Source organism: Geotrypetes seraphini, chromosome 1 (genome assembly GCF_902459505.1).
Source record: "Geotrypetes seraphini chromosome 1, aGeoSer1.1, whole genome shotgun sequence".
Taxonomy (NCBI): Eukaryota; Metazoa; Chordata; class Amphibia; order Gymnophiona; family Dermophiidae; genus Geotrypetes; species Geotrypetes seraphini.
The window spans coordinates 501,410,259-501,437,454 of NC_047084.1; the positions used below are offsets into that span (position 1 = coordinate 501,410,259).

A 27,196-nucleotide genomic window follows, 5' to 3' on the forward strand; every position below is an offset into this window, starting at 1 on the left:
GTGATTTCTTTAGTTCTCTCTGTGACCTTTGACCTTGTTAGCCACTAGCTTCTCTTATCCATAATTTCTTCAGTAGGTATTTCAGGGTCTGTACTTCATTGGTTCTCTTTTTTCCTTATTGATTGTTCACTCAGAGTCCAATCTTCAACCACTCTCGTGCGACATCTCCCAAGATTTAGTACTGTCTCCATTTCTCTTAATATTTTCCTCAGCCATCTTGCAATCTTAATCCAAAGAGTCTATCAGGTTATATATATATATATACTACTACTAATTATTTCTATAGCGCTACCTAAGATATATATGCAGATATCCTCTGTTTCCACCCAAGGTCCCTATAGGCTGAATCTTCCTCAACTCAGTTGACCATTGGTTTAATTCCAATTGTTGAGTTCTACATCCTTCTAAATCAGTAGTGCTCTGGATCACAGATCATCCTACCCATCCCTTAGTTGTCTTCACTCTCCAGGGTTCCCCTCCTTCCCTGGTAGCATTTGAAATACCTAGGAGTGATCCTATATTTACAATTGTCCTTTAATCCTCAGGTTGGTCTGTGGTCTCTTTGAGGACAACTTACCTCTCAGTATCTTTTTGGTTGTCTAAGCTTGAGCTCTTGTGTCATCTAAACTTGACAACTGTAATGCTTTCTTTGTTGGTTTTCCTGTTTCCCCCCTTAACAAACTCCAATTACTCCAGAATACCTTCAAATGCTTGCTTCCTATACACGCTGTTATGATCATGTCACTCCTCTTTTGCAGCACCATCATTGAATCCCGATTCCCTATAGGGATGAACATAAGATTTTGATTCTGACCCATGAAGTACTCCATTTAAGGATCCTTCTCATTTTTCCTTACCGTTACCAGAACTTCTCATACTTTGTGCAATTCTGCTAGAAATCAACTGTCCATCCCCTCGGTTTATTACTCCAGATTAGATTTAATGTGACAATGTGGGCTCCTTTTACTAAACTGCGCTAGCGGTTTTAGCGCGCTACAATGCCGCGCGCGGTAGACGCTAATGCCTCCATTGAGCTGGCGTTAGTTTTTCCACGTAGCACGGGGGTTACCCCGCGCTAATCTGCAGCGTGCACTAAAATCGCTACCACAGCTTAGTAAAAGGAGCCCTGTGTTTTGGGCTTTCTTCCCCATTGCTTCTACCCTTTGACATTCCCTTTCACCTGAACTTTGGGCAGAAAAATTCATACCCTAGATTTAGGCCCCTTTTAAAAGCCCTTTTTTTCACCCAGGCACTCAACAATCTCTCTTGAGCTGGCTTGACTGACACTCAGTGGCATGGTCCTCTCTCCTCATCTCCTCTCTTTCCCATCATCGAGTTGCAATTCCTTTTTTTCCCAATAGTTTTATAGATTTTTGTATATTGCTTTGATTCCTGTTTTGAAAGGTAGTACATCAAGCCCTAATAAACATTCTACAGTATATTTGAAGGTCTGTCCTATTTGTGACTGAAGTGATGAGTTCTACTAACGAACAGTTTTCTAAGTAGAGATCTACAGAAATCCACCATGTTCTGTTTTCCAGCCTATACCTCCCAACGGATACTATATTTAGCCCTTTGTAATATCTGAGGTGCTACCTTTCAGAGGTAGGATTTCTACTGTTTCTTTCATTGGAATAAGTGCTATTTTGGTGTGTCAGGCTTATTAAATGACTGTTTGATGTACAATACCCTGCAAAAAGTGCTCGATAATGGAGATGACAGAAAAGTGAAACCAACTTCTCATACAGAAATTTATATGAATCTCCTAAGACTACCAATAACAACTTTAGATAATTTTTGCCAAAAAATGTATAGAAAAAAATTGGGTGAAGTAGCCTAATGGTTAGAGCAGTGAGCTGAGAACCTGGTTTAAATCCTAAAGCAGTTCCTTGTGATCTTGGGCAAAACAATAAAAAACACCTCAAAATAAAGCCTTAAAGTCTATTAATGGAATAAGAATTGTGAAAAACCACAACTGTAGTGGAGGAATATGGATCACATGTGTGTGATACCCTAATCTTGAGATCTTACACTCAATTTTCACATCATTCTAGTTCACTTGTCTGATACCTCATGTTAATATGTTAATATTCTGAATATGATCATGCTGTCAGATTGGTCAATTGTTTTTTTTCCCCAAAATATTTTATTAAATTTAAATATGTCATTACAATTGAAATATAAAATGATAATAAAAAAAATTAAATACATAAATAAAATAAACTAAATATCAGGGTTGTCATAATATAATGTAAACATAAACATTACAATCCTTTACTCCTTCATGTTCAATAAGCAGTTCATTTTAAATTTCTTCATATTGCCACACTTAATTGCATATATTTTCTCATATTTACTATATAAACAGACCATGTTCCATCATATGTTATAATCCAATTTTGAGGAGTCTTTCCAATTAAATAAAATTGTTTTGATTGTAATCACTATTAAATTCTTAAGTAACTGTTTAATATATGTATTTAACGTAGATTTTAAGCCCATATTTGCCTAAAATGATTATCTGATAAGTTAGATTGATCAACTGTGTTGAATTATAGGTCTGTTGATATCCTTTAGCAACAAGAGCCAGGGGTTTCTTTTTTGTCAAAAATTCATTCAAAGAAGGGTGTGTCTTGAAAGTACATACATATATATCTTTGGATAATTCCAGTTTTAGTCCAATAAAAATTCATACACATAGAATCCAGCTTTTACCACAATCAATATTGATTCTAAAACTCTGACTCACAAAGTAGAGAATAAATACAGCTGCTTACCAGGGTGTCATCGCTCCTGGCCACACTCATGTTACTTCTGGACAAGAAGGACCGTGATAATCTTTGGCACAGGGATATTAGACGCACTGATTGCTTAAAAAAGAAAAAAAAGGGAAAAATGTAATGCAATAATTTCCAAAGTATTAAAAAAACAAACAAACAAAAAACATCCCACCAAAGATGACAACACACCCACACACACAAAAATGCAGTTTGTAATAAACCGTTCAGGGGATCACACACAGTAAAATGCTGCTACATGCATCTAATCTTGAAAAAGGAGAGAAATAACATGCTGAATTCTATTTTGGAGCACTTCTGTGAGGCTTTAGGAACAGTTTGATGCAAAAAACCCCCATTAATTTCAGTCTGCAGGAAGCCAGGACTCAACCTTGAAAGGAGATATTTAGCCCTGCAACCCCTGCATTCAGACCTCTAGCTCTCTCCACAACACAAGATTTTGATAACTAAATTCAATCATGATCACATCAACATTTCCCTTCCCAAAATGATCTTTAATAAGTGTAGAAAGAATGTGGATCATCACTCATAAAATTATTTCTATTCCCTCTGCATGTGTGTACTTCTGTTTTTGACTTAGAGGGGGAGGCTTGCTTTGTTCGAGGCTTTCCTCCATACTTTATCAGCACAGAAGTGGTATCCTCTATAATAAAATCCTAAGTGCGCATGCACACTTAGGATGGCATGTTCCCTGACAGCATGCTGTGTCCCTCCGTGCCAAATTCCATTTTAGAACATGGAGGCAGGGAACACGCCGGTGACTCCCCCCTCCCACCCTCACTCACCAACCGCTGCCGCCACTGCTGCTCCTCTTCAAAGCAGCCTGCTGAGGTTTGCTTGCCGGCTGTAGCGAACCTCGCAGGACGCTCTCCACCTTGGTAGCACGTTCCCTCTGACGCGATTGCGTCAGAGGGAATGTGCTACCGAGGTGGAGAGCGGCCTGCGAGGTTCGCTACAGCCGGTAAGCAAACCTCAGCAGGCAGCTTTGAAGAGGAAGGCAGACGCAAGGAGAAGGAACGGTGAAAGCAGCACAGAAAGAAATACTGTTGAAAGACAGCAGAGGAAATTGCAGCACGAGCTTTGCCAAGCAATACCTGGAAAAGCAGCGGTGGCGCCAGCGTTTCGTGCCAGTGGGCCAGAAGAGAACAGAAAGCCGTATGCTGGACAGGGGGAGCAGGTAAGGGGTGCTGCTGGACAGGGGGGGAGGTAACAGGAAGGGAGAAGGCCTATTGCTGGACAGGGGAAGCAGGGAAGAGGTGCTGCTGGACAGGGGAGACGTAAAATGAAGGGAAAAGGGCTGCTGCTGGACAGGGGGGAGCAGGGAAGAGGTGCTGCTGGACATGGGGCAGGTAAAAGGAAGGGAGAAGAGCTACTGCTGGACAGGCAAGGGGTGGTGGTGGACAGCCGAGGAAAGAGACAGACACAAAGAAAGAAAGAAAGACAGACAGACAGAAAGCGGCCAAGGAGGGAGAGAGAGAGAAAGAAAGACAGACACACACATCTATTCTAGCACCCGTTAATGTAACAGGCTTAAAGACTAGTAGGGAATATTCTTTATGAAGGAAATTTCTAAAAAAGTAATTTTACTCACATAAATGGGATTTTTGAGAATTGTCCATGTCTCTTGGGTAAATGTAGACACTGATAATCCTTTGAATGCATGCGGTTGTCAAAACCTATTGTTTTCCTTTGATTGTAGCTGCCACCCTAGAAAGCTACTTTAATTTACCTAACAGTTAAGACCCACAGCTCTCATTACACAGTAGTTTTTGACATTCACAAATATTTTTATCAATTTAAAATTCTTTCTTTTAAAACGTCTTAAGACCTATTTTTTTATTTAGGGATAATTTCATACAAGTTCATCTAGGTTTAGAAGAAGGCACCTACCTATTTCTAGTCTATTTTATAAAGATGCATTGGCAGCTAGATGTGTTTAAGAAATAATAAGGGTAAAAGGCAGATCTAAATGTTTTAGATTGTGAACAGCCTTGATTTTGTTTAAAAGGCGTTATAGCAAGCATGAAATAAACCTAAACATTATTCCTGCAGGAATTCTGTGCAACTGGTCCAGCGCATAAGTTGCACAGAATTCTTTACCCCCGCAGAACATGAAGGATTCTGCACTTGCTGCACCAAATTCTGTGAAGCTGCCAGCATTAGTGGCTTTCTTCCCCTTCACCAGAGACTGGTTCGCTCCTTCCCTTTCCACACAATGTGCACTGTTCACTTCTTCCTGCCATACAATTTCTGCCGGGGGGGGGGGGGGAGCATGTCCTGGGGAGGGTAGGAGGGTGAGACAGTGAAAACTGGGTGTGTCCCCTGGAAGCAAGGGTGAGGGCAGAACAAGCCTCTGCTCAATGTGGAGTGGCAGGTAAGAAAGCAAATGAAATGTTAGGAATTATCAGGAAAGGCATAGAAAACAAAATTGAGAATGTTATGCCTTTGTATTGCATGTATATATACAGACAGAGCGTGGAATTAGAAAGATACAGAGAAGAGTGACAAAAATGATAAACAGGTTGTATTAGTGTGCCTGCCTTCCTGTTATTGCATATTTTTTACACGGGTAACCCATGGGGAATTTATAAGAACCCTTTTATATGCATAAAATAGGGTTTAATCCACAAAGATTGATTATAAAATGACACTCAAAACTATTTTAAGATTCAAAATGTATAAAATCTGTCAAAGTATTTTTAACTCTGAACATTTAAAATAATGAGAACCATCCAGACTAGACAATCTGAAAACATCTCTGACATGCTGGAAGTCCTCATCACTTCAAAGGAACATGTGCATACTTTTATAGTTACATAATCTACTTGAGCATCTTACTGGATCAGGTTAGAGAATGACACAGGGACAAATTTTTCCCCGTCCCTATGGGGACTCATTTTCCCGTCCCGGTTCTCTCGAGAGAACGTGAACTCTCAGGCCTTGAGCATGCGCACATGCTCAAGGCCCAGCACAGGAGGCAGATCTTCGGGCACCAGCACCAATGCACAGGACATGCTGGTGCCGGTGCGGAGGCTACACTAAAGTAAGAAGAGGGTTCGGGTGGGTTGGGGGGGACCTCAGGTTGCGGCGGGGAGGTGCTCGATGGCGGCGGGTGGGTGCCCGATGGCGCCTGGGGGGGGGGATTGCCCGATCACGGGGGGGAGGGTGCCGGTTCACGGGGGGGGGGGGGGGGGTGCTCGCAAATCGAGGCACGCTCGGTTTCCGAGGCGCCGATGTTTTGCTCGTCTTGCAAAACACTCGCAAACTGGTGCACTTGTAAACCGAGGTACCACTGTACTTACAATTTCCAGCAACGACTTCTTTACCTTGGGAGAGGACCGCAAGGCTGGAGCTGAGCCAATGGAAGCCTATCCCACTTTAATTTGGAGTATGCAGCCTGTTCTTTCTGTGAGGCTGGGGTTTCTTGTGTGGAGGACAGTGGAGAAGTTGTTGAATTTCTGGAAACCGGCTGCTTCGGTGGTACTGCTCCAATCTCTGCTGGAAATTGAGCAGCAATGTGAGACGGAGGCAGTACCGGATTTGGGCCCTGACAGGGGCGAGCTCATGTCAAATGCAGGCTGGAAGGCTTTGAAGTGCTGTTGGCGCGCAGCGGCGCTGATAAAGTGGAAGACATTGCGGTAGTTGAAGAGAGATGAGAAAAGTGTCTTCAGGGTCCTAGTTGCCGTCTTATTTGCTTGGAAGAAGATGAAGATACCCATGGCAGCGGAAAAGAAGTGGCGTGCCGTTATTGGAAAAGGTGGGTTTTTTTAAGGAGAAAATAAACTTGTAATTTTCTGAAGAAAACTCGTTTCATTTTTCTTTTCTTTAACAAAAGAAAAAACGATCGTTTCCCGCTGTTTTGTTGGTTTGGGGTTTTTTTTCAGAGAGAGGGGAGAGCTGCAACTTCCTAGGAACAGCAGAAGGAAAAATTAATGTTCCAAGGAGAGGGGCTTTGGAGGCAAAATACCCTGCACATGCTCATTAAGGTAAAACTTTATCATATTTAAGGGAGAGTACCAGCATTTAGGTTCAGTCGGAGGACTTCACCTTCAAGTGTGCCTGCCTCTTCCTTGTTTTTCTCTTGAGAAATATAGCAGCAATAATGGAACTTAATATTCTTTAAGACAAATATATCATATGTTGGATGTATAATATTGGTTCCATGTTTATCTGCTTCACTCAGGATAGCAAATAGTTCAGACTAACTGGGCAGATAGGGAGAATGAGAAACTTTGCACCCTTTGTATGAAGGTTAGTGCTGTCTGGCTTGAGTCTTTTCAAGAAGTATAGACAGCACAGAACTGCACTCAGGGGTCGCACTCTGCAATGCCTGCATGCTCCAGGGGTTTGAATGGAACCTCTGGAATTTGCTTTAATATCAAGCTTGTGTGAGTGTGCTGAAAAGGACTGCTTTATGCCTGTAAGCCTCAGAGGAAGATCCCTAGCACTGCTGTGTGGTTGGACTCAAATTCACTGCACAGGGAGGTAGAGGCAACATCTACCAAGTAGGCAGTATTACTGTGAGATCAGTGAGTCATCCTTTGACTTCTACTTGGGTCTGTGGAAGTCTTCCCTAGATTAGCAACTTCTGAGATAGTTTAGGTAATCCTTCTGGGCTTACAAAAACATCCTACACAGCCTGATTATGATCTGACAAAAGCCAAATAAAGCATCTGGAATGAACAAAGTTCAGATCTTTCTAACACATTTGGGACAAGGCCAAAACCTCGACTTCATCTAGGACTTAAACCAAACAACGCACATACACAAATATATATCTTTGGGTAATTCCCCCCTCCCATAAAGAAAAATCTCTTATTTTTTTTATTTTTGGGGAAAACAAAACAACGTCAGAAACAAGCTAAAGAAAACTTTTATAAAGGAGAGCTTTGTTTTTGTATGTCTTCCTGTTCTGATGAACAAACTGAAGATCCACAAATGCTCAGAACTATGGCATTCTGGAAGAGCTTTTCCAACCTTGTGATGTAAAAATGTCACCCACTTGTGTGTCTGACAAACCTGCTTGTGGACAGAAGAAACTATTGACCACTTTTCCAGGAACAGACATACAACTATTTTGAAATCATTTTTAGGCCACTGAAAAATGACTTACTCATCTCAAGACACCAATGAGATGACTGTATATATTTCTAGGTTTATGATATACTATCCTTAAGAAAAACCATCAGAGTGGTCTACAATACATCAGTTAAGACAGTTTTATATATTATATCCAACAAAATATCTTACTTTCCACTTTCGGCGTGCAGCAAATTTCTTAAGTTTTTCCATATTTACTGCAGATGCTTTTCTGCTGAGTGCCTGCTGTGTGTCTTTAGGCTAAAATGAAAAAGTAAAAAAAAAAAAAACCCATGAAGTTTTCCCCAACATGTGAAGCAGATCAAGGCTTTCACTGTACAACTTTTGTAAGACCTTCAATTATTGTTTAATCCCCCTTTTATAAAACCGTAGTTCAGTTTTTAGCGCCGGTCGTGGTAGTAACAGCTCTGACGTTCATACGAATTGTACGAGCGTCAGAGCTGTTACCATTGTGACCGGCACTAAAAATCACACTATGGTTTTACAAAAGGGGGTGGGAGTAAAATTAAGCTTACAACTCAAACTGTATTGAACACTACTTCAACAGGTACACTTTCAGACTATACAAATATAATAAGATTTGGATACAAAATATACAAGTTTAGATTTTTTTAAAAATCCTAAGGGTCCTTTAAAAAACACAGGAAGCACTTAATTTTGCGTCTTCATTTTGCAATATCATTGCTGGTCTTAATTCTACACACTAAATCTTCAGTGCTGAAAACAACATTGTCTACAGAAGTAGGAAAAAGCAAGTGCAAGGCATTGGGTATGTTAAGCGACATCCAGTAAAGCACAGTTACTTACCGTAACAGGTGTTATCCAGGGACAGCAGTCAGATATTCTCACATGTGGGTGACGTCATCTACGGAGCCCCAGCGCGGACAGCTTTTCAAGCAAACTTGATTGAAGTTTCAAGCTTGCTATGCTGCACCACGCATGTCCATGCCTTCTCCCTCCACTAGAGGGCGCATCCCCACCTCGTGGTCCTCAGTTCCATAGCCAGCAAAGAAGCCATCCCCGGGGAGGAGGGCGGGTTGTCAGAATATCTGCCTGCTGTCCCTGGATAACACCTGTTACGGTAAGTAACTGTGCTTTATCCCAGGACAAGCAGGCAGCATATTCTCACATGTGGGTGACCTCCAAGCCAATCAAAAAAGGGCAGGTGGGAGGATGGCAATTTAGGAAAACAGGTTACGCAAAACCGACTGGCCAAACCGGCCGTCGCTTCTGGACAACGTATCCAGACAGTAATGGGAGGTGAAAGTATGAACCGAAGACCAAGTGGCAGCCTTACAGATGTCCTCGACCGGCGTAGACCGGAGAAAAGCCACAGAAGCTGCCATAGCTCGGACCTTATGCCCCGTGACTCGACCACGGAGCGTGAGACCAGCCTGAGCGTAGCAAAAAGAGATACAAGCAGCTAACCAGTTGGACAAGGTGCGCTTGGAAACAGGACGTCCCAACCGATTCGGATCGAAGGACAAAAACAATTGAGGAACCTTCCGATGAGACTTAGTGCGCTGAAGATAAAAGGCCAACGCCCTCTTACAGTCAAGCGTGTGAAGCGCCACCTCGCCAGGATGAGAGTGGGGCTTCGGGAAAAACACCGGAAGAACAATGGACTGATTGAGGTGGAAATCAGACACAACCTTAGGTAAAAATTTTGGATGGGTGCGAAGAACCACCTTGTCATGATGGAACACAGTAAAAGGTGGATCCGCAACCAAAGCCTGCAACTCACTAATCCGCCTAGCGGAGGTGAGTGCAAGCAGAAATATCACCTTCCAAGTGAGAAACTTAAGATGAGATTTGTCAATAGGCTCGAAAGGAGGTTTCATCAGTTGAGCCAAAACCACATTAAGATCCCAAACCACAGGAGGAGGTTTCCGAGGAGGATGAACATTCAAAAGACCCCTCATGAAACGAGTAACCAGAGGGTGAAGAGAGAGAGACCGACCCTCAAGCTGCCGATGGAAAGCAGCAATAGCACTGAGGTGCACCCGAATGGAAGTCATCTTCAGCCCAGACTGAGATAAATGCAACAAATAGTCCAGGACCGAGGACACTGGAACCGAACTCGTATCCAGATGGTGCGAGGAACACCAGGATGAAAATCTGGTCCACTTCTGGGAATAGCAAAGCCGAGTCGAGACCTTGCGTGAGGCCTCCAAAACCTCCCGTACAGACTGAGAAACAGGAACCGAAGTCAAGGGGAAAGGAACCAAGCCGTCAGATGTAAGGACTGAAGATTGGGATGCAACAGTGACCCCCGACTCTGAGACAGCAGAGAGGGAAAAACAGGCAGTAGCAGAGGCTCCCTGACAGTGAGTTGAAGAAGCAGGGAGAACCAGTGCTGGCGAGGCCAACGAGGCGCAATGAGAATCATAGTGGCTCTGGTCGATTTGAGATGTACCAACGTTCTCAAGATCAGAGGGAAAGGAGGAAACGCATACAGGAACCTCCCTCCAAAGTCGAGAAGAAAGGCATCGGCCTCGAGACGGTCCGGGGAGTACATCCGAGAACAATAGAGGGGCAGCTTGTGAGTCTCCGGGGAGGCAAACAGATCCACCTGAGGAGTCCCCCAGCGGTTGAAGACCTCGTGCAGAACTCTGGAGTTTAGCGACCACTCGTGCGGCTGTAGCAGACAACTGAGTTTGTCGGCCAGACAGTTCCTCTCTCCCTGAATGTAAACCGCCCGGAGGAAGATGTTCTGGGAGACTGCCCATTCCCAAAGGCGCAGGGCCACCCGGCACAGGGACCAAGAGCCCGTTCCCCCTTGCTTGTTCACATAGTACATTGCCACTTGGTTGTCCGTCCGCACGAGGACTACCTGATCGTGCAGCAGGTGGCAGAACGCTCGAGCAGCCAGAAAAATGGCACGAAGCTCCAACACATTGATGTGACAAAGACGGTCCTCTGCCGACCATAGACCTTGAGTCCGCAGACCGTCGAGATGAGCCCCCCACTGGTACTCCGAAGAGTCCGTGGTCAGGACCTTGCGATGTGGAGGGACGAGAAAGAGCAAACCCCCGGAAAGATTGGAAGAGTTGGTCCACCAACGGAGCGAGCGTCTCAAGGAAGGAGTCACTGTTACAGGACAGGAGACTGGGTCCTGATCCTGACGCCACTGGGAGGCCAGGGTCCACTGAGGAAGCCTCAGGTGCAAGTAGGCGAACGGCGTGACATGAACTGTCGACGCCATGTGGCCGAGCAGAATCATCAGAGTCTGAGCTGATACTGAGGGCTGCAGCGAAATCTGGCGGCTCAGTCGAAGCAGGGCCTCCAACCGAGGATGGGGGAGGAATGAACGGAGGCGAACCGTGTCCAGCACGGCCCCGATAAACTAAAGGGATTGAGCCGGGCACAACTGAGACTTGGGGAAGTTCACTTCGAACCCCAGACGTTGAAGGAAGATGATAGTCTGTCGGGTCGCTGAGATAACCCCCTCCCTGGAAGGGGCCTTGATCAGCCAATCGTCCAGGTAGGGAAAGACCTGCAGACCCTGAGATCGCAGGGCCGCCGCGACAACTACCATGCACTTCGTGAAGACTCGAGGGGATGAAGCCAAGCCAAAGGGGAGGACCCGGTATTGAAGGTGCAACTCCCCCACCTGGAACCGTAGAAACTTGCGGAAGGCGGGATGCACCGGAACATGAGTATAAGCTTCCTTCAGGTCCAGGGAGCACATCCAGTCCCCTTCTTCCAACAGAAGGTACAGGACCGGAAGCGATAACATACGGAACTTCTCCCGGACAAGGAACTTGTTGAGCTTCCGGAGGTCCAAAATGGGGCGTAAGTCCACGGTCTTCTTTGGGACCAAAAAATAACGGGAATAAAACCCCTGTCCCCATTGTACGGGGGGTACCGGCTCCACCGCCCGAAGGCTCAACAAGGCCCTGGCTTCCGAGAGGAGAAGAGGAAGCTGGGCTCGGTGGGAAAGAGACGCGCCGGGTGGATTGTCCGGCGGCGCAGTCATGAAGTTTAGTGAGTAACCCTCCGAGATGACATGGAGTACCCAAGCGTCTGAAGTGATCAGAGTCCAGGCCGAATAAAAGATCTGTAACCGGCCCCCGATGGGAAGCGGGTTCGGTGACAGCGCGGAGGGGGCCCACCCCCATCCGCTCAGCGCGTCAAAAAGACAGCGCCGGCTTGGACGCCCCGGGCGCCTGAGGCTTCTGGTGTGACGCCCTGGCCTGCTGAGGGGGATGCCGGGGAGGAGGCCTAGAGAACGCCGGCGTAGACCTCTGCGGGTAGCGCCGCGGCGGAGGTCTGTACGGCTTCGGATTCGCCACCCTGGGTTTGGGACGGACCAAGGAGGCGATAGAGCGCTCATGCTCGGCTAGGCGTTTAGTAGCCGCCTCCAGGGACTCATCAAAAAGTTCCGAGCCCACACACGGCAAATTGGCCAGGCGCTCCTGCAAATTCGGGTCCATATCCACCGTGTGCAGCCACGCTAGACGGCGCATAGCCACCGCAAAGGCAGAGACCCGGGATGACAATTCAAAGGCGTCATAGATGGCATTGAAGAGATACAGGCACAGCTGGGACAAGGTGTTCATGAACTTGCCAAAGTCACACTTATGCGAATCCGGCATGACCCCGTGATAACGGGGCATCGCCTTCACCATCTGCCGCAGATAGGAAGAGAAGGTGAAAGCATAGTTAAGTACACGGTTAGCCATCATCGAATTGTGGTAGAGGCGGCGCCCAAACTTATCAAGGGTCCGCCCCTCCCGCCCGGGCGGGACCGCTGCGGTGACTCGAGAAGGCTGAGATTTCTTCAAAGCCGACTCCACCAGCAAAGACTGGTGGGACAACTGCGCCTTCTCGAAGCCCTTACAGGGGACCGTGCGGTACTTCGACTCCATTTTCGAGGGGACCGCCGTGACAGCATAAGGGGAGTCCAAGTTCCGCAAGAATGTCTGATGAAGGATCTTGTTCAAGGGTAGACGCGGAGACTCCCTTGGGGGAGATGGCAAATCCTGTTCTTCCAGAAACTCCTTCGAATATTGGGACCCTGACAAAAGGTCGAGGTCCAAGGCCTTCCCCATATCAATAACAAACCTCGAGAACGAAGAGGGCCTCGAGGGAGGGGGAGGGGAAGGGGATCGAGAGGCCCGTGCCACCAAGAAAGACGGGGAAGCCTCACGGGAGTACCTGGGTTCCCGACCGGTGCCAGACTCCGAGCCCCAGGAAGCCACACCAAAAGACTTCGTCGGGGTCGGAGATCTCCGATGCCCCGAAGAACCCCTCGGAGAAGTCCCCGGGGTATGAGGCACCGAGGCAAGCTCCAACCTCCTCGGGGAGGAGTCCCTCGATCCCTTCCCCGCAGAGGAACGCAAAAGCCTCGGATTATCCAGGCGGAGCTCCGAGACCCTCAGAGTCTCCGTTCCCCGGGTTGGCGAGGAGCGACCGCGCCGCCGGGGCAACCCTCGATGGCGCTTGGGCTTCCGGGCCCGGCGCTTCGCCCGAGGCCGACCCGAGGGTGAGGATCCGCGGGAGGACCTCGACGAGGAAGAGGAAATCCTGCGAACCCGGCGCACCTTGTCCCGAGGCCGCACACTCCGCTCAGGCTGGTCGACTACCGAGGTCGAGGGCAAGGTCGGGGTCGAGGCCGGGACCACCACTGGTACCGAGGTCGAGGCCGAGGCTGCCGAGGTCGAAGCCGGCTGCAGGTGTGCCAAGGCGCAGGACAGCTCCGAGGCGATAAGCGCTCGGAGCATGTCCTGAAATACGGGAACGGCCATCATGGACGGCATGTCCGTGGCCGGCGGGTGCTCCCTCGAGGGCGACCTCGGTATCGAGTATTCCCGTGGGGCACCCGACTTCGACGCCCGGGGCGGAGCCGAGGACGACCCACCCGCCCCCGTCGAGGAGCCCGAGGATGGCTTCTTCGAAGACCCTGGAGCAGAGGAAGGAAGCGGGGACTTACCCAGGGTCGGCTTCGAGGACGCAGGCTTCGACGAGGAAGGCATCCGCGGCGAGGTCGTCGAGGCCGAGGTCAAGGCCGGGGCCGAAGCCGAGGCCTTCCCGCCGCGGGGTCCACACTGAAGAGCTCCGCCATGCGGGTGCATCGGCGGCGGAGAGCTCTAGGTTGGAACGTGGAGCACCGAGTGCAGGAGTCAGTCGGGTGATCCGCACCCAGGCAAACCAAGCACCACCGGTGGGGATCGGTGATAGAAAGTAAACGATCGCACCGGGTGCATTTTTTAAAGCCTGTCAAGGGACAGGACATGAACACAAAAACGACCGGGAACGAACAAGGTCCCGGGGCCGCGGCTCCCGGGAGCCCCCGGAGCCGAACAAAAAACCTTTTTTTTTTTTTTTTAACGGATTCAAACACGCGACAAAAGAAAATAATAAACAAAGCACAGCGAAGAAAAATAACCCAGCCGCGGTGGCAGAAGGCAAAAAGGTACGGAGCACAAAATCAACAGGGCTTCTGGATCCGCAGAAGAAACAGAACTGAGGACCACGAGGTGGGGATGCGCCCTCTAGTGGGCAAGAAGGCATGCACATGCGTGGTGCAGCCTAGCAAGCTTGAAACTTCAATCAAGTTTGCTTGAAAAGCTGTCCGCGCTGGAGCTCCGTAGATGACGTCACCCACATGTGAGAATATGCTGCCTGCTTGTCCTGGGATAAAGTAAAATATAAAAAAATTCAATGCATGTTAAATACATTTTAAAGAAATACTATTGAATTATCAAAAACTTAAAATACAGAGCAAACCAACACATGGGTTATACCAAATGCGAGACAGCTGTTAATAAGTGAATTTTACATTTCATAAAAATCAGACATTATAAAAATAGAGATGTTTATATTTATGAGGAAAAATGGTCGACTCAAATATAAGATGGGGGGCTTAATATTCAAGTGCCCTGCTCGGATCTGCACCTAGCGTCCCCTCCCTCCACTGCCAGGCACTGCACCCAGTCCCCACCCTTCCCTACCTGCCAGGCTCTCCACCTTGTCCCTCCCTCCATCCCAGGCTCTGCACCCTGTCTCTCCCTCCCTACTTTGTACCTTGTATCTCCTGTCTGCCAATATCCTGCATGCCACCGCGCCTTCTTTATGACCCACGTACCTGGAATCCCTGGTCCACAGGTGAAGCAGGCAGGAGCGAACTTTCCGTGCTCCTGCCCCACTGCTTAGCTGGTTGTTGCCACGAGTTCTGGGGGTTCAACTGTACACTGCTGCCCGGCACTGAGCGGCTTTCTGAATGGCTGCACTGAGTTCTCGCACCAGGCAGCAGCATGCAGCTGAACCACCAGAACTCACAGCAGTGATCAGCTCAGCAGCGGGGCAGGAGTGTGGAAAGCTCGCTCCTGCCCGCTATACCAGTTATTCCAGGGACGTGGGTCATACAGAAGGTATGGCAGCATGCAGGATATTGGAAGAAAGGAGATACAATGGACAGGGCAGGGAAGGGAGACAGAGTGCAGAGCCTGGCAGCCCGGTAGAGGCTTTCAACAAATCTGGGAGGGGAGCGGGTGGGCATTGGCCTGAATATAAGCCAAGACCCCCATTTTTGGGCCCCAACATCTTGGCTTATATTTGAGTATATACGGTAATCACATTCAATAAAATATAACAGAATATGAGCTTTACAAGTTATCACATGCTTGGTTAAATATGGATTTAAGAAAGCCTGGTAGAAATAATCCATTTTAGCTTATAAATTTATCTCTAAGCATTTTGAAGTGTACTTTAAAAAAAAAAAATCCCACTCCATACATTGAACCTTGCTGTCACATAATATATATTATTTATAGTACAGTTTATGTAAGGTAAATTCTGAAGATGTTTTAGGAGCAGGTATAACAAGTCTCCTGCTGCTCCCCTGTCTCTAAAGCCTGTAGATCTGCCAAGAGGTTTACACATAGGATTCACTGAAAGAGAAAAGCAAATATTACACCAGTATAATTAGCCATTGAAGGATCTCACAGACCTTGATCCATGGGTGCTGCAAACTGTCTTCGATTGTCATTCTCTTCCTGGAACAGAGAAGCACAGAAAAAAAAAAATTGAATGTCGACTTTGCACATTGAATGTGAATGAGAATGCTACTGCTATTTGTCCACTTCTAAATGTATCAATTCAATATAAAAGGTCAATAATATCTTTTCATTGGACTAAGTTAATTGTTTACTAGCTTCTGAGAGTTATTCACAAATATAACAAGTTGGTGCAATAAAAGTAATCAATTAGCACTTGTGTGTCATGCAGGCATAAACTTAGGTTTTGAGCCCTCTGGTAACAGGAAGTACCCGCTGTACCTGAACGTAACTCACCTTGAACAACAACTAAAAAGCATGAGCTTAAATACTACAATAAAAATAAAATTCTGCATACTAAAAATGGCACAATGGTCAAGGAATTATTTCCAACCCTTCTATTTGCATGTGCATTTCTATCTGTGTTGTACCTGTGCATAAGCGTGTGATTATATCTACACTGTCTCTCTCTGGCCTGAAAAGGGGTGGAGCAGTCTGAATGGAACTGTATCTCAATATTCCACTGGTTTGGAACATATAATAAAATTAAAACAAAGTGTGATTATACCTAAACCAATCAATATTACTGTATTTACCCCTTCCACCACTTTCCTCCCTTTATTTTTATTTTCAATCTCGATGTATTTATTAACTTACCATGTCCTTCCACCCATTTTATTTCCAGTATGTCAGTCTGTTATGTATCCCCTCTTTTTATTATTTTCTTACCTTTTATTTCTTTTTTAAAGATATGTTTTATTTTTAATTTAAAATTTTTTTTTGACTTATTCCATTGTAAACCATTTAGGTTTGACAAATGGTATATCAAAGAATAACGAAACCTGAAACTTGAACTAGCAGCCAGTAGCAAACTACAGGGTCCAGTCACTAAGGAGGGAATTCAAACAGCATTATATGGCCCTTAATGCAAATCAACACCCTAACACTGCTCGACATAAAATACCCCAGTCAAATTTGTCATAGGAGGTTAAGCAGTAATGAGATGCAAAACATGCATTTGCATGCTTTGCATCTCATTACTATGCAAATACACCACAAGTCACATTAAGGCCCATATATCGGGGTAAAATAATCCCAACTTTTTGCTTGTGTTATTTCACTGCCCAGGAGCACGAGCCACAAAGCCATAACCCGATGCTCCTAGGCTTGCAAAGCAGGGTCCCGGTCCCACTTCCCCTATCCTCGCAGCTGCCTGAAGACTCTTCCTCCCCCTACCCCACTTAGGGGCTACCTTTGCAAGCAAAGGTGGTCCAGGAGGATGGTGATCTGAGTCCAGAGCCTTTAGAAAAATGACAACTACAATTAGATCATATTTCCTTATAAGTTGTTAAGCAGCAGAAAGGGGTCTTCAGACTCAGAAAGTGGGGTGGGGGTGGGGGGACCTTGTACTGTTGAGCTGCAGCTTTACAGCCTGATGCTACTTGGCTGCAGCTCTAACCACTAGGCCACCCCTCCTCCACTCTAAACTAGGTAAGAATAACTTCTGAAAAAATATTGTCTAATCTCACCCCAAATCTGAGGAGCCTAATAAGTAAGCAGCAAGGGGTTTTTCAAAAATCTTAAGCTTTTTTCTGCCTTTTACAGAGGGAAAATGCCAAGGACAACCATAGTAAGATCTTCTATTTCTACTGATATCAGTAAACTGGAAATGAGATAGCATATTAGCTGGGCAGTCTCTATAATGGTCAATCTTATCTATTCTTAAACTGATTTTTCCACCAGCTTTCATCTTCATGGTCATATTTCATCAAAATTTCAGAGTCATTTCCCTCTCTACCCCCCTCCCCCGGACAGACATTGGACCTTTCATGAATAATTTTGTTCCAGCATTCTCTTGGATTGTAAAAAATCTAATCTAATCAGGATTTCTTTATCACTCTTTTCTAGTATAGGTTTAAAGCAGGGATCTCAAAGTCCCTCCTTGAGGGCTGCAATCCAGTCGGGTTTTCAGAATTTCCCCAATGTCAGAGTAGATCTTTGATTCTTTTTTTTATATACATATTTGTATATACTGTACATACATATAACTGCTTAGAGCTTCACAATAAAAGTGGTATATAAATATTGGTGTCAGTTCAAAAGCGCGCCGGGACAAAGGTGTGTGCAGACAATTGAGCGCAGCGCGGAGATGCGCGCCACAGAAAATTACTGTTTTTCCGGCTCCGACGGGGGGGGGGGTGTGGGGGGAACCCCCCACTTTACTTAATAGAGATCGCGCCGCGTTGTGGGGGGTTGTAACCCTCCACATTTTACTGAAAACTTCACTTTTTCCCTGTTTTTAGGGAAAAAGTTAAGTTTACAGTAAAATGTGGAGGGTTACAACCCCCCAAACCCCCCAAAATGCCGGCGCGATCTCTATTAAGTAAACTGTGGGGGCTCCCCAACAAAACCCCCCGTCGGCGCCCCTAAAAACTGTAATTTTCTTCAGCGCGCGCCTTTGTCTTTCGCCGAGTTGTCTATGAACCATAAATATTATTAAAGAGAAATAAAGCACCTCCCCATCACCAAAAAAATGGGTTATATTATTTTTGTGAGAAAGTAATTTCAGCAGGTGCAACATACGTTGATTTACCACAACAGCAGTTAGGGAATTGTCAAAACTCCTCTCACACGCATATGCACACATGAGCACAGAGAGGAAATAATTCCATGAACCATGTTCTGCATGTATTTCCCCAATGACAGAATTTCCCCAAAGCAGTGCATGCGTATAGATCTCATGCATATTCACTGGGAAAATCCGACTGCATTGCGGCCCTCAAGGAGGGACTTTGAGACCCCTGGTTTAAAGCGATTTACAGGGTAAGAGGCCCATGTAGCATGGGGAAATTTACAATATAAAGTAAAAGAAGGTTATGTTGTTCCGGGGGACAGGAGTACTATGTTTCAAGAGGGAGAGTTGCATAGTTATAGAAGGGTTAAATTGTAGCAGGGTTAGGTTAATACAGGACAACTGGAACATTATTGGAGAGAGTGAATGGTCATTAATTAGAAAAAAAATAAAAATAAAGGACAGCGTGGCAGTAAACTCACTTTGGATCTTTGACCAGCAGTCTCCTTATAAAATCTTTGGCTAGGTCACTGGTATGACTGAAAAACTCTTCTTCAAACTCGTAGCTTACAGCAGACACATTTGCCAAGGTTTCCTGCTTGGTTTCACCCAAAAAGGGAGATGCACCACTTAAACTGTTGCAGAAATAAAAAAAAACAGGAAAAAAAAAAAGAACCGTTAATACATGGCACTAAGATCTCTTCTAAGATACAAATCTGGGGTTAATTGCAAGATAGGATTCAGTACTGTACTTAAGAGGCACAATGTTAGAATTTAACAATCTATATAAAAGGCCACTGCTGTCTTTGCATTCTGGTCTCTGAAGGATCTGCCTGGAGACCCCCCTCACCCACCCAAGTTTTTGTCCTGCTAAGATCAAATCTCCTGTCAAATGTATTTCCATTCTACAGTAAAACCAGTGCTTTTCTTATCTGATCATGCAGGGTTGAAGTTGCATGTATTTGTAGTGCTACAAATGCACACAATGTTTTGCAGGTTATGTTGTCAGTTTATTTTTTCTGTAACTGCTCCTCAAACTTGGAACGATCTCCCCATTTATCTACAGAATGAGCAGGATCTAGGAAAATTTAAAAGTAATCTAAAAACATTTCTTTTTAAAGATGCTTTTAATATTTAATTAAACAGTTCTTAAATTAGTGATTTTATTTTACTATGTTATGCTATGTGTTTATTGATTCCCCTAATGTATTTTTCCTTTGTTTTGCTTTTCTTTATTAATTGTATTTCAAACCCTTATTAATTGTATTTCAAACCCTTATCTTACCCTATGTAATGAGTATAATGTACTATGTATTAGTTTTCCACCCAATATTATTATTTAAAGTCTGTATTGTATTGTCTCTATTTGACTATATTTTAATATGTTCATCGCTTAGAATTTGATTAAGCGATCAATCAAGAAAAATAATAAACTTGAAACTTGTATGTAAGTATAATAGTCCCTGCACCTTGAAGCTTAGAACATCTAGTCAAGACAAATCTCTAGACATGAACACAACGAAAGAAATGGAATTTAAATGGGAAATTGATCTAGACGAGTTCTGAGGGGTTTTTTTTTGGGGGGGATGGGGAGTTTTCCTCAACTATATTACATGTTTTCTATTGTTAAGTGAACTCCACCTAATCCAGTGGTCTCAAACTTGCGGCCCGCCAGGTACTATTTTGAGGCCCTTGGTATGTTTATCATAATCACAAAAATAAAATAAAACAGTATCTTGATCATAGAGTTTTACCTCATGCAAAATTGTCATTTCTTTAATAAGACATAAGAACATAAGAAGTTGCCTCTGCTGAGGCAGACCATAGGTCCATCCTGCTCAGCGGTCCGCTCCCGCGGCGGCCCATCAGGCCCATTGCCTGAGCAATGGTCTATACCTATCTATACCCCCAATCCCTTTTTCTTCTAGGAATCTATCCAAACCTTCTTTGAAACCATTTAATGTTTTCTTGTCTACAACAGCCTCTGGAAGACATTAATTATTTTTTTCTAAGGCCCTCCAAGTACCTACAAATCCAAAATGTGGACCTGCATAGGATTTGAGTTTGAGACCACTGACCTAATCACATGCCCAGGATAGATATTTTATGCAGCCTTCTAAGAAATCACAATCAATTCAAATTCAACCAACTACATTTTTTCTACAGTTTATTTATATTTTTTATATTTCATTTTATACATACTGTACCTATTTTCACTACAGTCACTTTCTCAACCTTACCCCTTCCTTTTCCTAAACCAATGCTGCTGCAAATAATGTAACAGATGAACATGTTCCAAATCTTATGGTAAACCACATAGATTCCTTGCAGACACTGTGGCCCAGATTCTGTATTGGATGCCCGGGAAGGGCGTCCTATACAAAATCAGGCCTAGGCCTACCCAAAATAAACCCGATTCTGTAACTGACGTCCACGTTACAGATGCCGGTTACTGTAGACATTGACGCTATACTTATCGTGGCAAGGGATCTCCCTGCTGCGATAAGTAAAGCGGCCACAGCTGCCAGTCCCCCCACCCTCGTACGATCGCTGCAGGAGGGAGCCCAACCCCTCCTGCCTGATGCCCCCCCCACGTGCGATCGTGGCAGGGGGGACCCAACCCCTCCTGCCTGTTGACCGCCCACCTAACCCCATGTACGATCGCCAGCAGGAGGGTACCCAATCCCTCCTGCCAGACCTCCCCCGATGAACCCCCCCATTACCGACCCCCCCCAAATGAACAACAGGACAAAAACTTTTCACAAGATTTCATTAGAAAATTGTAAAAAAAAATCTTTTTATATTTAAAGATAACAAACTTTTCTTAGTGTAGTTGGAAGAGCATTCCAAAGCTTTGTTCCTAAAAACTCAAAAGATTTGTTCATCACAGATTTCAAACAACTACATGAACTTATAGAATAGCCAAGTCTCAATGACTGTTTGTACCGGGGGAAAAAAGGCATTTTATGCAAAAACAAATCTAGCAGTATTTTATTAAATGAACCTTCAATATCTGCACTTTATTGTGGAAAATAATAGGAATTTAACATACTGTATTTTTTGCTCCATAAGACACACTTTTTCCACCTCCAAAAATGGGGTGAAAAGTGGGTGTCTTATGGAGCAAATACACCTCAGCCAATCACAGAGCGGCACAAGATCAGGCAGGAAACGCAAAGGTTGAGCTTCTGCATAGTGTGCCGCTCTGCAACGAGAAAGGCAGCCATTCAGCAGGAGACCGTGCTGGACCACCACTAGTTAAAAAAGGTACCAGGGAGGCTGCGAGCTGCCCAGCATCAGACGCACCTACGTGTAGAGGAGGAAAAACCAAGAAAAAAAAAATTCTGAACCAAATTTTTTTTCTTGGTTTTTCCTCCTCTACACATAGGTGCGTCTTATGGTCAGATGCGTCTTATAGATGAAAAATACGGTACTTCACTAATAGCTAAACATGTACACTTTCATGTAGTCATCTACCAACGGCATTCCAAACACTCAAGCATTCAATGTCTTCTTGAGATACTACTACTATTAATTATTTCTATAGCGCTACCAGACGAATACAGCACTGTACAGAGTCACAAAGACAGTCCTGCTCGAAAGAACTTACAATCTAAACAGACAAAGACAAACAGGATGTCATGGATACAGTTAAGGGAAACAATTAATCTGCAGGCTGAGTTGGTGGGCATTGGAAAGTAAGGTTATGGATTGAAGGCTATATCAAAAAGGTGGATTTTCAGTCTGCTTTAAAACAAGGCAAAGGAAGGGGTTCAGCGGACAAACTTGATGAAAGGAATGAAGTCTGGAATTGGAAGTGGAGGAGAAGGGTACAGCTAAGTGGCTTATCTGAGGAATGGCATTCTCTGGGGAGCGTATAAGGAGAGAGAAGAGAGGTATTGAGAAGCAGCAGAATGAACACACTTGTAGGTCAGCAATAGGAGCTTGAACTGTATGTGAAGGCAGATAGGGAGCCAGTGAAGTGATTTAAGGAGAAGGATGACATGAGTGTAGCAAGATTTGTAGAAGATGAGTCGTGCAGCAGAGTTTTGCACAGATTGCAGGGGAGGAGAGAGGCAGCATTGCAGGAGACTAGTTAGAAGTAGATTGCCCTAATCTAAGTGTGAGGTTATAAGTGGACAAAGGTCTGGGCAGTGTGCTTAGAGAAGAAGGGGAGAATTTTGGTGATGTTGTAGAGACAGAAGTGACAGGCCTTGGCAGTTTGTTGGATATGCATACAAAATGAGAGGTCAGAATCAAAGTCGACTCCAAGGCTGCGAGCAGAAGAGACTGGAACGATGACAGTATTATTTACAGAGATGGAAAATGGAGGAGGAGGGTAAGAGGGAGATAGTCCAAGCATGTGATGCTGTTCAATTCCTTCCAACAAGGCCTCAGTGAGGCTTTACATTAGATCTGCTAAGACTCTAATGGTATTTAGAATAACTTTAAAAAAAAGAAAGGCTCGTGCTTCCCGTGGGTTTAATTGGAAAATGTAGGTAGCTTAATTATATCACTTATAAAGCACAATTACTTACCGTAACAGGTGTTTATCCAGGGACAGCAGGCAGATATTCTCACATGTGGGTGATGTCATCCATGGAACCTGGTAAGGACAGTGCTAAAAGTGTACTGTCACTTTAAACTTTTTTAAGAATTGTGGTAGAGGCGTTTTAAGAAGCTTTGAGACTGCCCACCCGACGTTGGCGCACGTTCCTCAGTTCCGTAAGCAAGTTAAGAAGCCAACCAGAGGAGGTGAGAGCGATGAGAGAATATCTGCCTGCTGACCTGGATAACACTTGTTACAATAAGTAACTGTGCTTTATCCTTGGACAAGCAGGCAAAATATTCACATGTGGGACTCTCTAGCTTAATGAACGGGATGGAGGGAAAGTTGGCCTTTAGGAAGAAAATTAATTCTGCAAAATTGCTTGGCCAAAATGACTCTCTCATCTGGAATAGGATTCTAGACAGTAGTAAGATGTAAATAAGTGAATTGAAGACCAAGTAGCTGCTTTGCAAATATCTTCAATGGGAGTGGAACGCAAAAAAACCACCGAAGCTGCCATAGCTCAGACCTTGTGTGCTGTAACACTGCCCACAAGCTACAACCTAGCTTGAACATAGCAAAAGGAAATGCAGGCCGCTAACCATGTGGAAATAGTTTGTTTGGTTACAGGTAGATCCAATTTGTTAGGATCAAAAGAGATGAACAGTTGTGACGAAGACCTATGTGGCTTAGTTCTATGTATATAGTAAGCCAAGGCACGTTTACAATCCAATGTATGAAGAGCAGTTTCTGCAGGATGAGAATGAAGCTTTGGAAAGAAAACAGATAGCACAATGGATTGATTAAGGAGAAATTCTGTGACTACTTTTGAAAGGAATGTAGGATGAGTTCTGAAAACTACCTTGTTGTGATGAAATACTGTAAAAGGTGGGTCACAAACCAGCGTATGAAATTCACTCACTCGATGAGCAGAAGTGACACAGATCAAGATCATCACTTTCCAAGTGAGTAACTCAAGAGGAGTGGTTGCCATAGGTTTAAATGGAAGTTTCATCAGGCTGGTGAGGACTATGTTAAGATCCCAGATAACGGCTTTAGTGGAGGTTTTGAGTTCAAGAGCCCCTTCATAAACCAGGAAACATGCAGGTGAGTGGCCAGAGGTTTATTATTGAAAGTAACATGGTATGCATTAATAGCACTGAGGTGAACTCCTGTATGACTTTGAGGACACAAGTGTCTGTTGTAATGAGTCTAGCATTGGTGATACAAAAGAAGACAGCCCCCGATGGGTTGGGGAAGTGGCTGATTTGGAGGAATTGTAACTGTGCTTTCTAAAAACACGTCAAAAACACTGAATTGATTTCAGTGGAGCAGAAGTTGCAGGCTTCTGAGATTTCTGGGTTTTCTGCCTCTTCTGTTGTGGAGGTTTAGAAGAGGACGAAGCTGCTAAATAACACCTCTTATAAGATAAATAAGTAGGTTTCTGGGAAAACTTAGATGATTGAGTCTTAGACTTAGACCCCCACTAAAGTAGACCAGCTCTGTTCATGCCGAGTAAGTCTTTGCATGACATCCTCAACTTTGTCCCTAAACAGCTCTTCACCTAAACAAGGAATATTGGCTAAACGATCTTGAACTTTGATGTCAAGGTCAAGAAACTTGAAGCCATGCGAGACGTCCTATGGCAATAGATACAGCCAATGCCCTAGATTTCACATCAAATGCACCAAAAGCTGATCTAGTCATGAATTTTCTAGTTTGAAGGAGTCTATACGTAGATCTTGACTTACGTCGAGGTGAATAAGAACCGGTACCGTGCGATGCCCTCTTGGATTTACTAGAAGACCAAGGATCGGTACCATGGGATCCTGATGTCCTTCGAGATGTAGGTTTACTTAGAGAGCTAGGTCCGGTACTTTGGGGCCTCAATGCACCATGCTCAGGTTGGACCGGTAAAGAGGGAGTCGATGCAAGCACTGGTGCCGCATGTACTTTGAACAGCACAGCTAGCTCCCATTGGAAGAACTCCTTAAGTTGGTCCTGGAAGGACTGCACTGCTACCATTGGCTTAACAGCCAGTACCATTGGTGCTGCAGGGTGTTGAGGGGTGGGTGACCTAGATGAGGAAGCATGCCCTAAAGGAGAGGCAGCCTGCACCAAAGAAGATCGATGATAGCATCGACGTTTGGTACGTATCGAGGGACTCGATGCTGAAGATGTCTGTGACACTGGTTGAGATGAGGATGGATTCTTAGCAGGCTTATCCAATACAGGAATAGTGTCTGATGCTGAGGGAGGCACCGATGCCTGTACCGTCTATACCGGTGGCATTGATTTGTTGCCAGAGGCCATGGCCACTCCAAAAAGCTTCTCTTGCTGGATGCGTCAAGCCTTAAGAGAGTGTTTTTGTAAAGAAGAACAGCGGATACAAGAATCTACTCAATGCTCCGGCCCCAGATACTGAATGCACCAGTTGTGCGCATCAGTGATTGATATGGGCCGTTGGCACTGAGAGCACTTCTTGAACCCAATAGAAGGCTTTGACATGAGAAAAATTCTCGGCGGCAAGGTAAAAAAATGCAATGTTTCCAACACCAAGGTTACTTGAAACAAGAGAAAAAAAGAAAAAAAAATCCCAGAGGGAAACCGCCCGAAGGCCCAACTGAGAAGTTGTGTCGAAAATTTGATGAAAAAATACCGAAATGAAAAATAAGAACAAAGAAATAAAACACTACTAATAATAAAAGAAACGAGCCGAAAAGGCTAAGAAAATGTTGATGGGAAGGCAACTTGTATGGACAGAGTCCAAACAACTTCTTTGTTCCTCGGAAAACGAAGAACTGAGGAACCACGAGTTGACATCGGGCAGGAAGGTACTTGCATGTGGGCAGTGCAGGCAGTCTTGAAGCTTCTTAAAAAGTTTAAAATGACAGTACACTTTTAGCACTGTTCATACTGGGCTCTGTGGATGAGTCACCCAAATGTGAGAATATGCAGTCTGCTTGTCCAAGGATAAGACCATGATTCATAAAACAAACAAGGCATACGAGCCCACCACATCTACACTCAAGACATATCAGCCATTTAAGGCTATATCTACTTTCACCAATAGAGATACAAAGCCATTAACTCTGAGGAATTTTACTGTGCTACTGTCTAATGTAACTATTTCTAACCTGGTACTGCTCATGGATATGGAAAAAGCTTTAAAGTTGATTACAGGGCCAACACACAAACTGACCTTGGTTCCCATTGTGGTCTTGTTACAAGTAGTTGAATAGCATCGCAGGCTTTGTCCTACCTCATGAAGACAATGAATGCTTGTAATTTGGAACACCATTGGTGGATGACTACACCAAAGTGATCTGTTTATTGTGGAAAGTAACAAATTTAACATAAATAATAGCTAAAGTGCAGATATTGAAGGTTCATTTAATAAAATACTGCTAGATTTTTTGCATAAAATGTATTTTTATCAATGTATCATTGCTGTGTGAAAAGTTATAGCTATAACAACACTAAAATATTTGTTGCATTAAGCAAAAACAGCAGCAATTTTTTAAGAAAAATTGTACTTTATATAATCAGTGGCTTTGAGAGACCCCAGGTTGGGCTTTAAATTTTTTTAAAAAAATTTCTGATTCAGCACAAACAAATTCATGGGAAAAAAACTTCAATTCACAGTTTATCCAATTCTAGATTTTTCTGGACAACCCTAGACCGTCCCATGCTGGTGCTTATTGCAGCTTAGTAAAAAAACAAGAGCCCCAAATCTGATTAAACTCTGGAATTCATTGCCAGAGAATGTGATGAAAGTAGATAGCTTAGTAGGGTTTTAAATCGTTTGAATAATTTCCTAAAAGAAGAGTCTATATGCCATTATTAAGATGGACTTGAGAAAGTTCACTGCTTATTTCTAGGATAAGCAGCATAAAATCTGATTTACTCTTTTGGGATCTTGCCAGATATTTGTGACCTGGATTGGCCACTGTTGGAAACTGCACACTGGGGCTTGATAGACCTTCAAGTCTGTCCAAGTATGGCAACTCTTATGTTCTTATGTTTAAGATATAGGACGCAGTTTGCAGCATTTTATCACAAAATCATATTGGAAGGGCAGTCTAAAAAAAATTGTACTACACTTACAGGATGTATGTTATCACTCCAATGCTCCTGTAGGAAAAAAAAAAAAGAAAAAAATAGAACCATGACAATT

General features: G+C 44.4%; 1 protein-coding gene across 1 annotated transcript in view; it reads right to left on the reverse strand.

Moving 5' to 3' along the window:
- DAPK1 (death associated protein kinase 1) overlaps positions 1-27,196 on the reverse strand; it is a 312,064-nt gene that overhangs the window by 166,913 nt on the left and 117,955 nt on the right. Inside the window, exons 7-11 of the mRNA XM_033927667.1 lie at positions 27,127-27,153; positions 18,953-19,105; positions 15,853-15,898; positions 8,049-8,138; positions 2,778-2,870 (exon numbers count right to left, since the gene is read on the reverse strand). Of these exons, the coding sequence (XP_033783558.1) occupies positions 2,778-2,870; positions 8,049-8,138; positions 15,853-15,898; positions 18,953-19,105; positions 27,127-27,153 (409 nt within the window). The remainder of the gene's footprint in view (positions 1-2,777; positions 2,871-8,048; positions 8,139-15,852; positions 15,899-18,952; positions 19,106-27,126; positions 27,154-27,196) is intronic.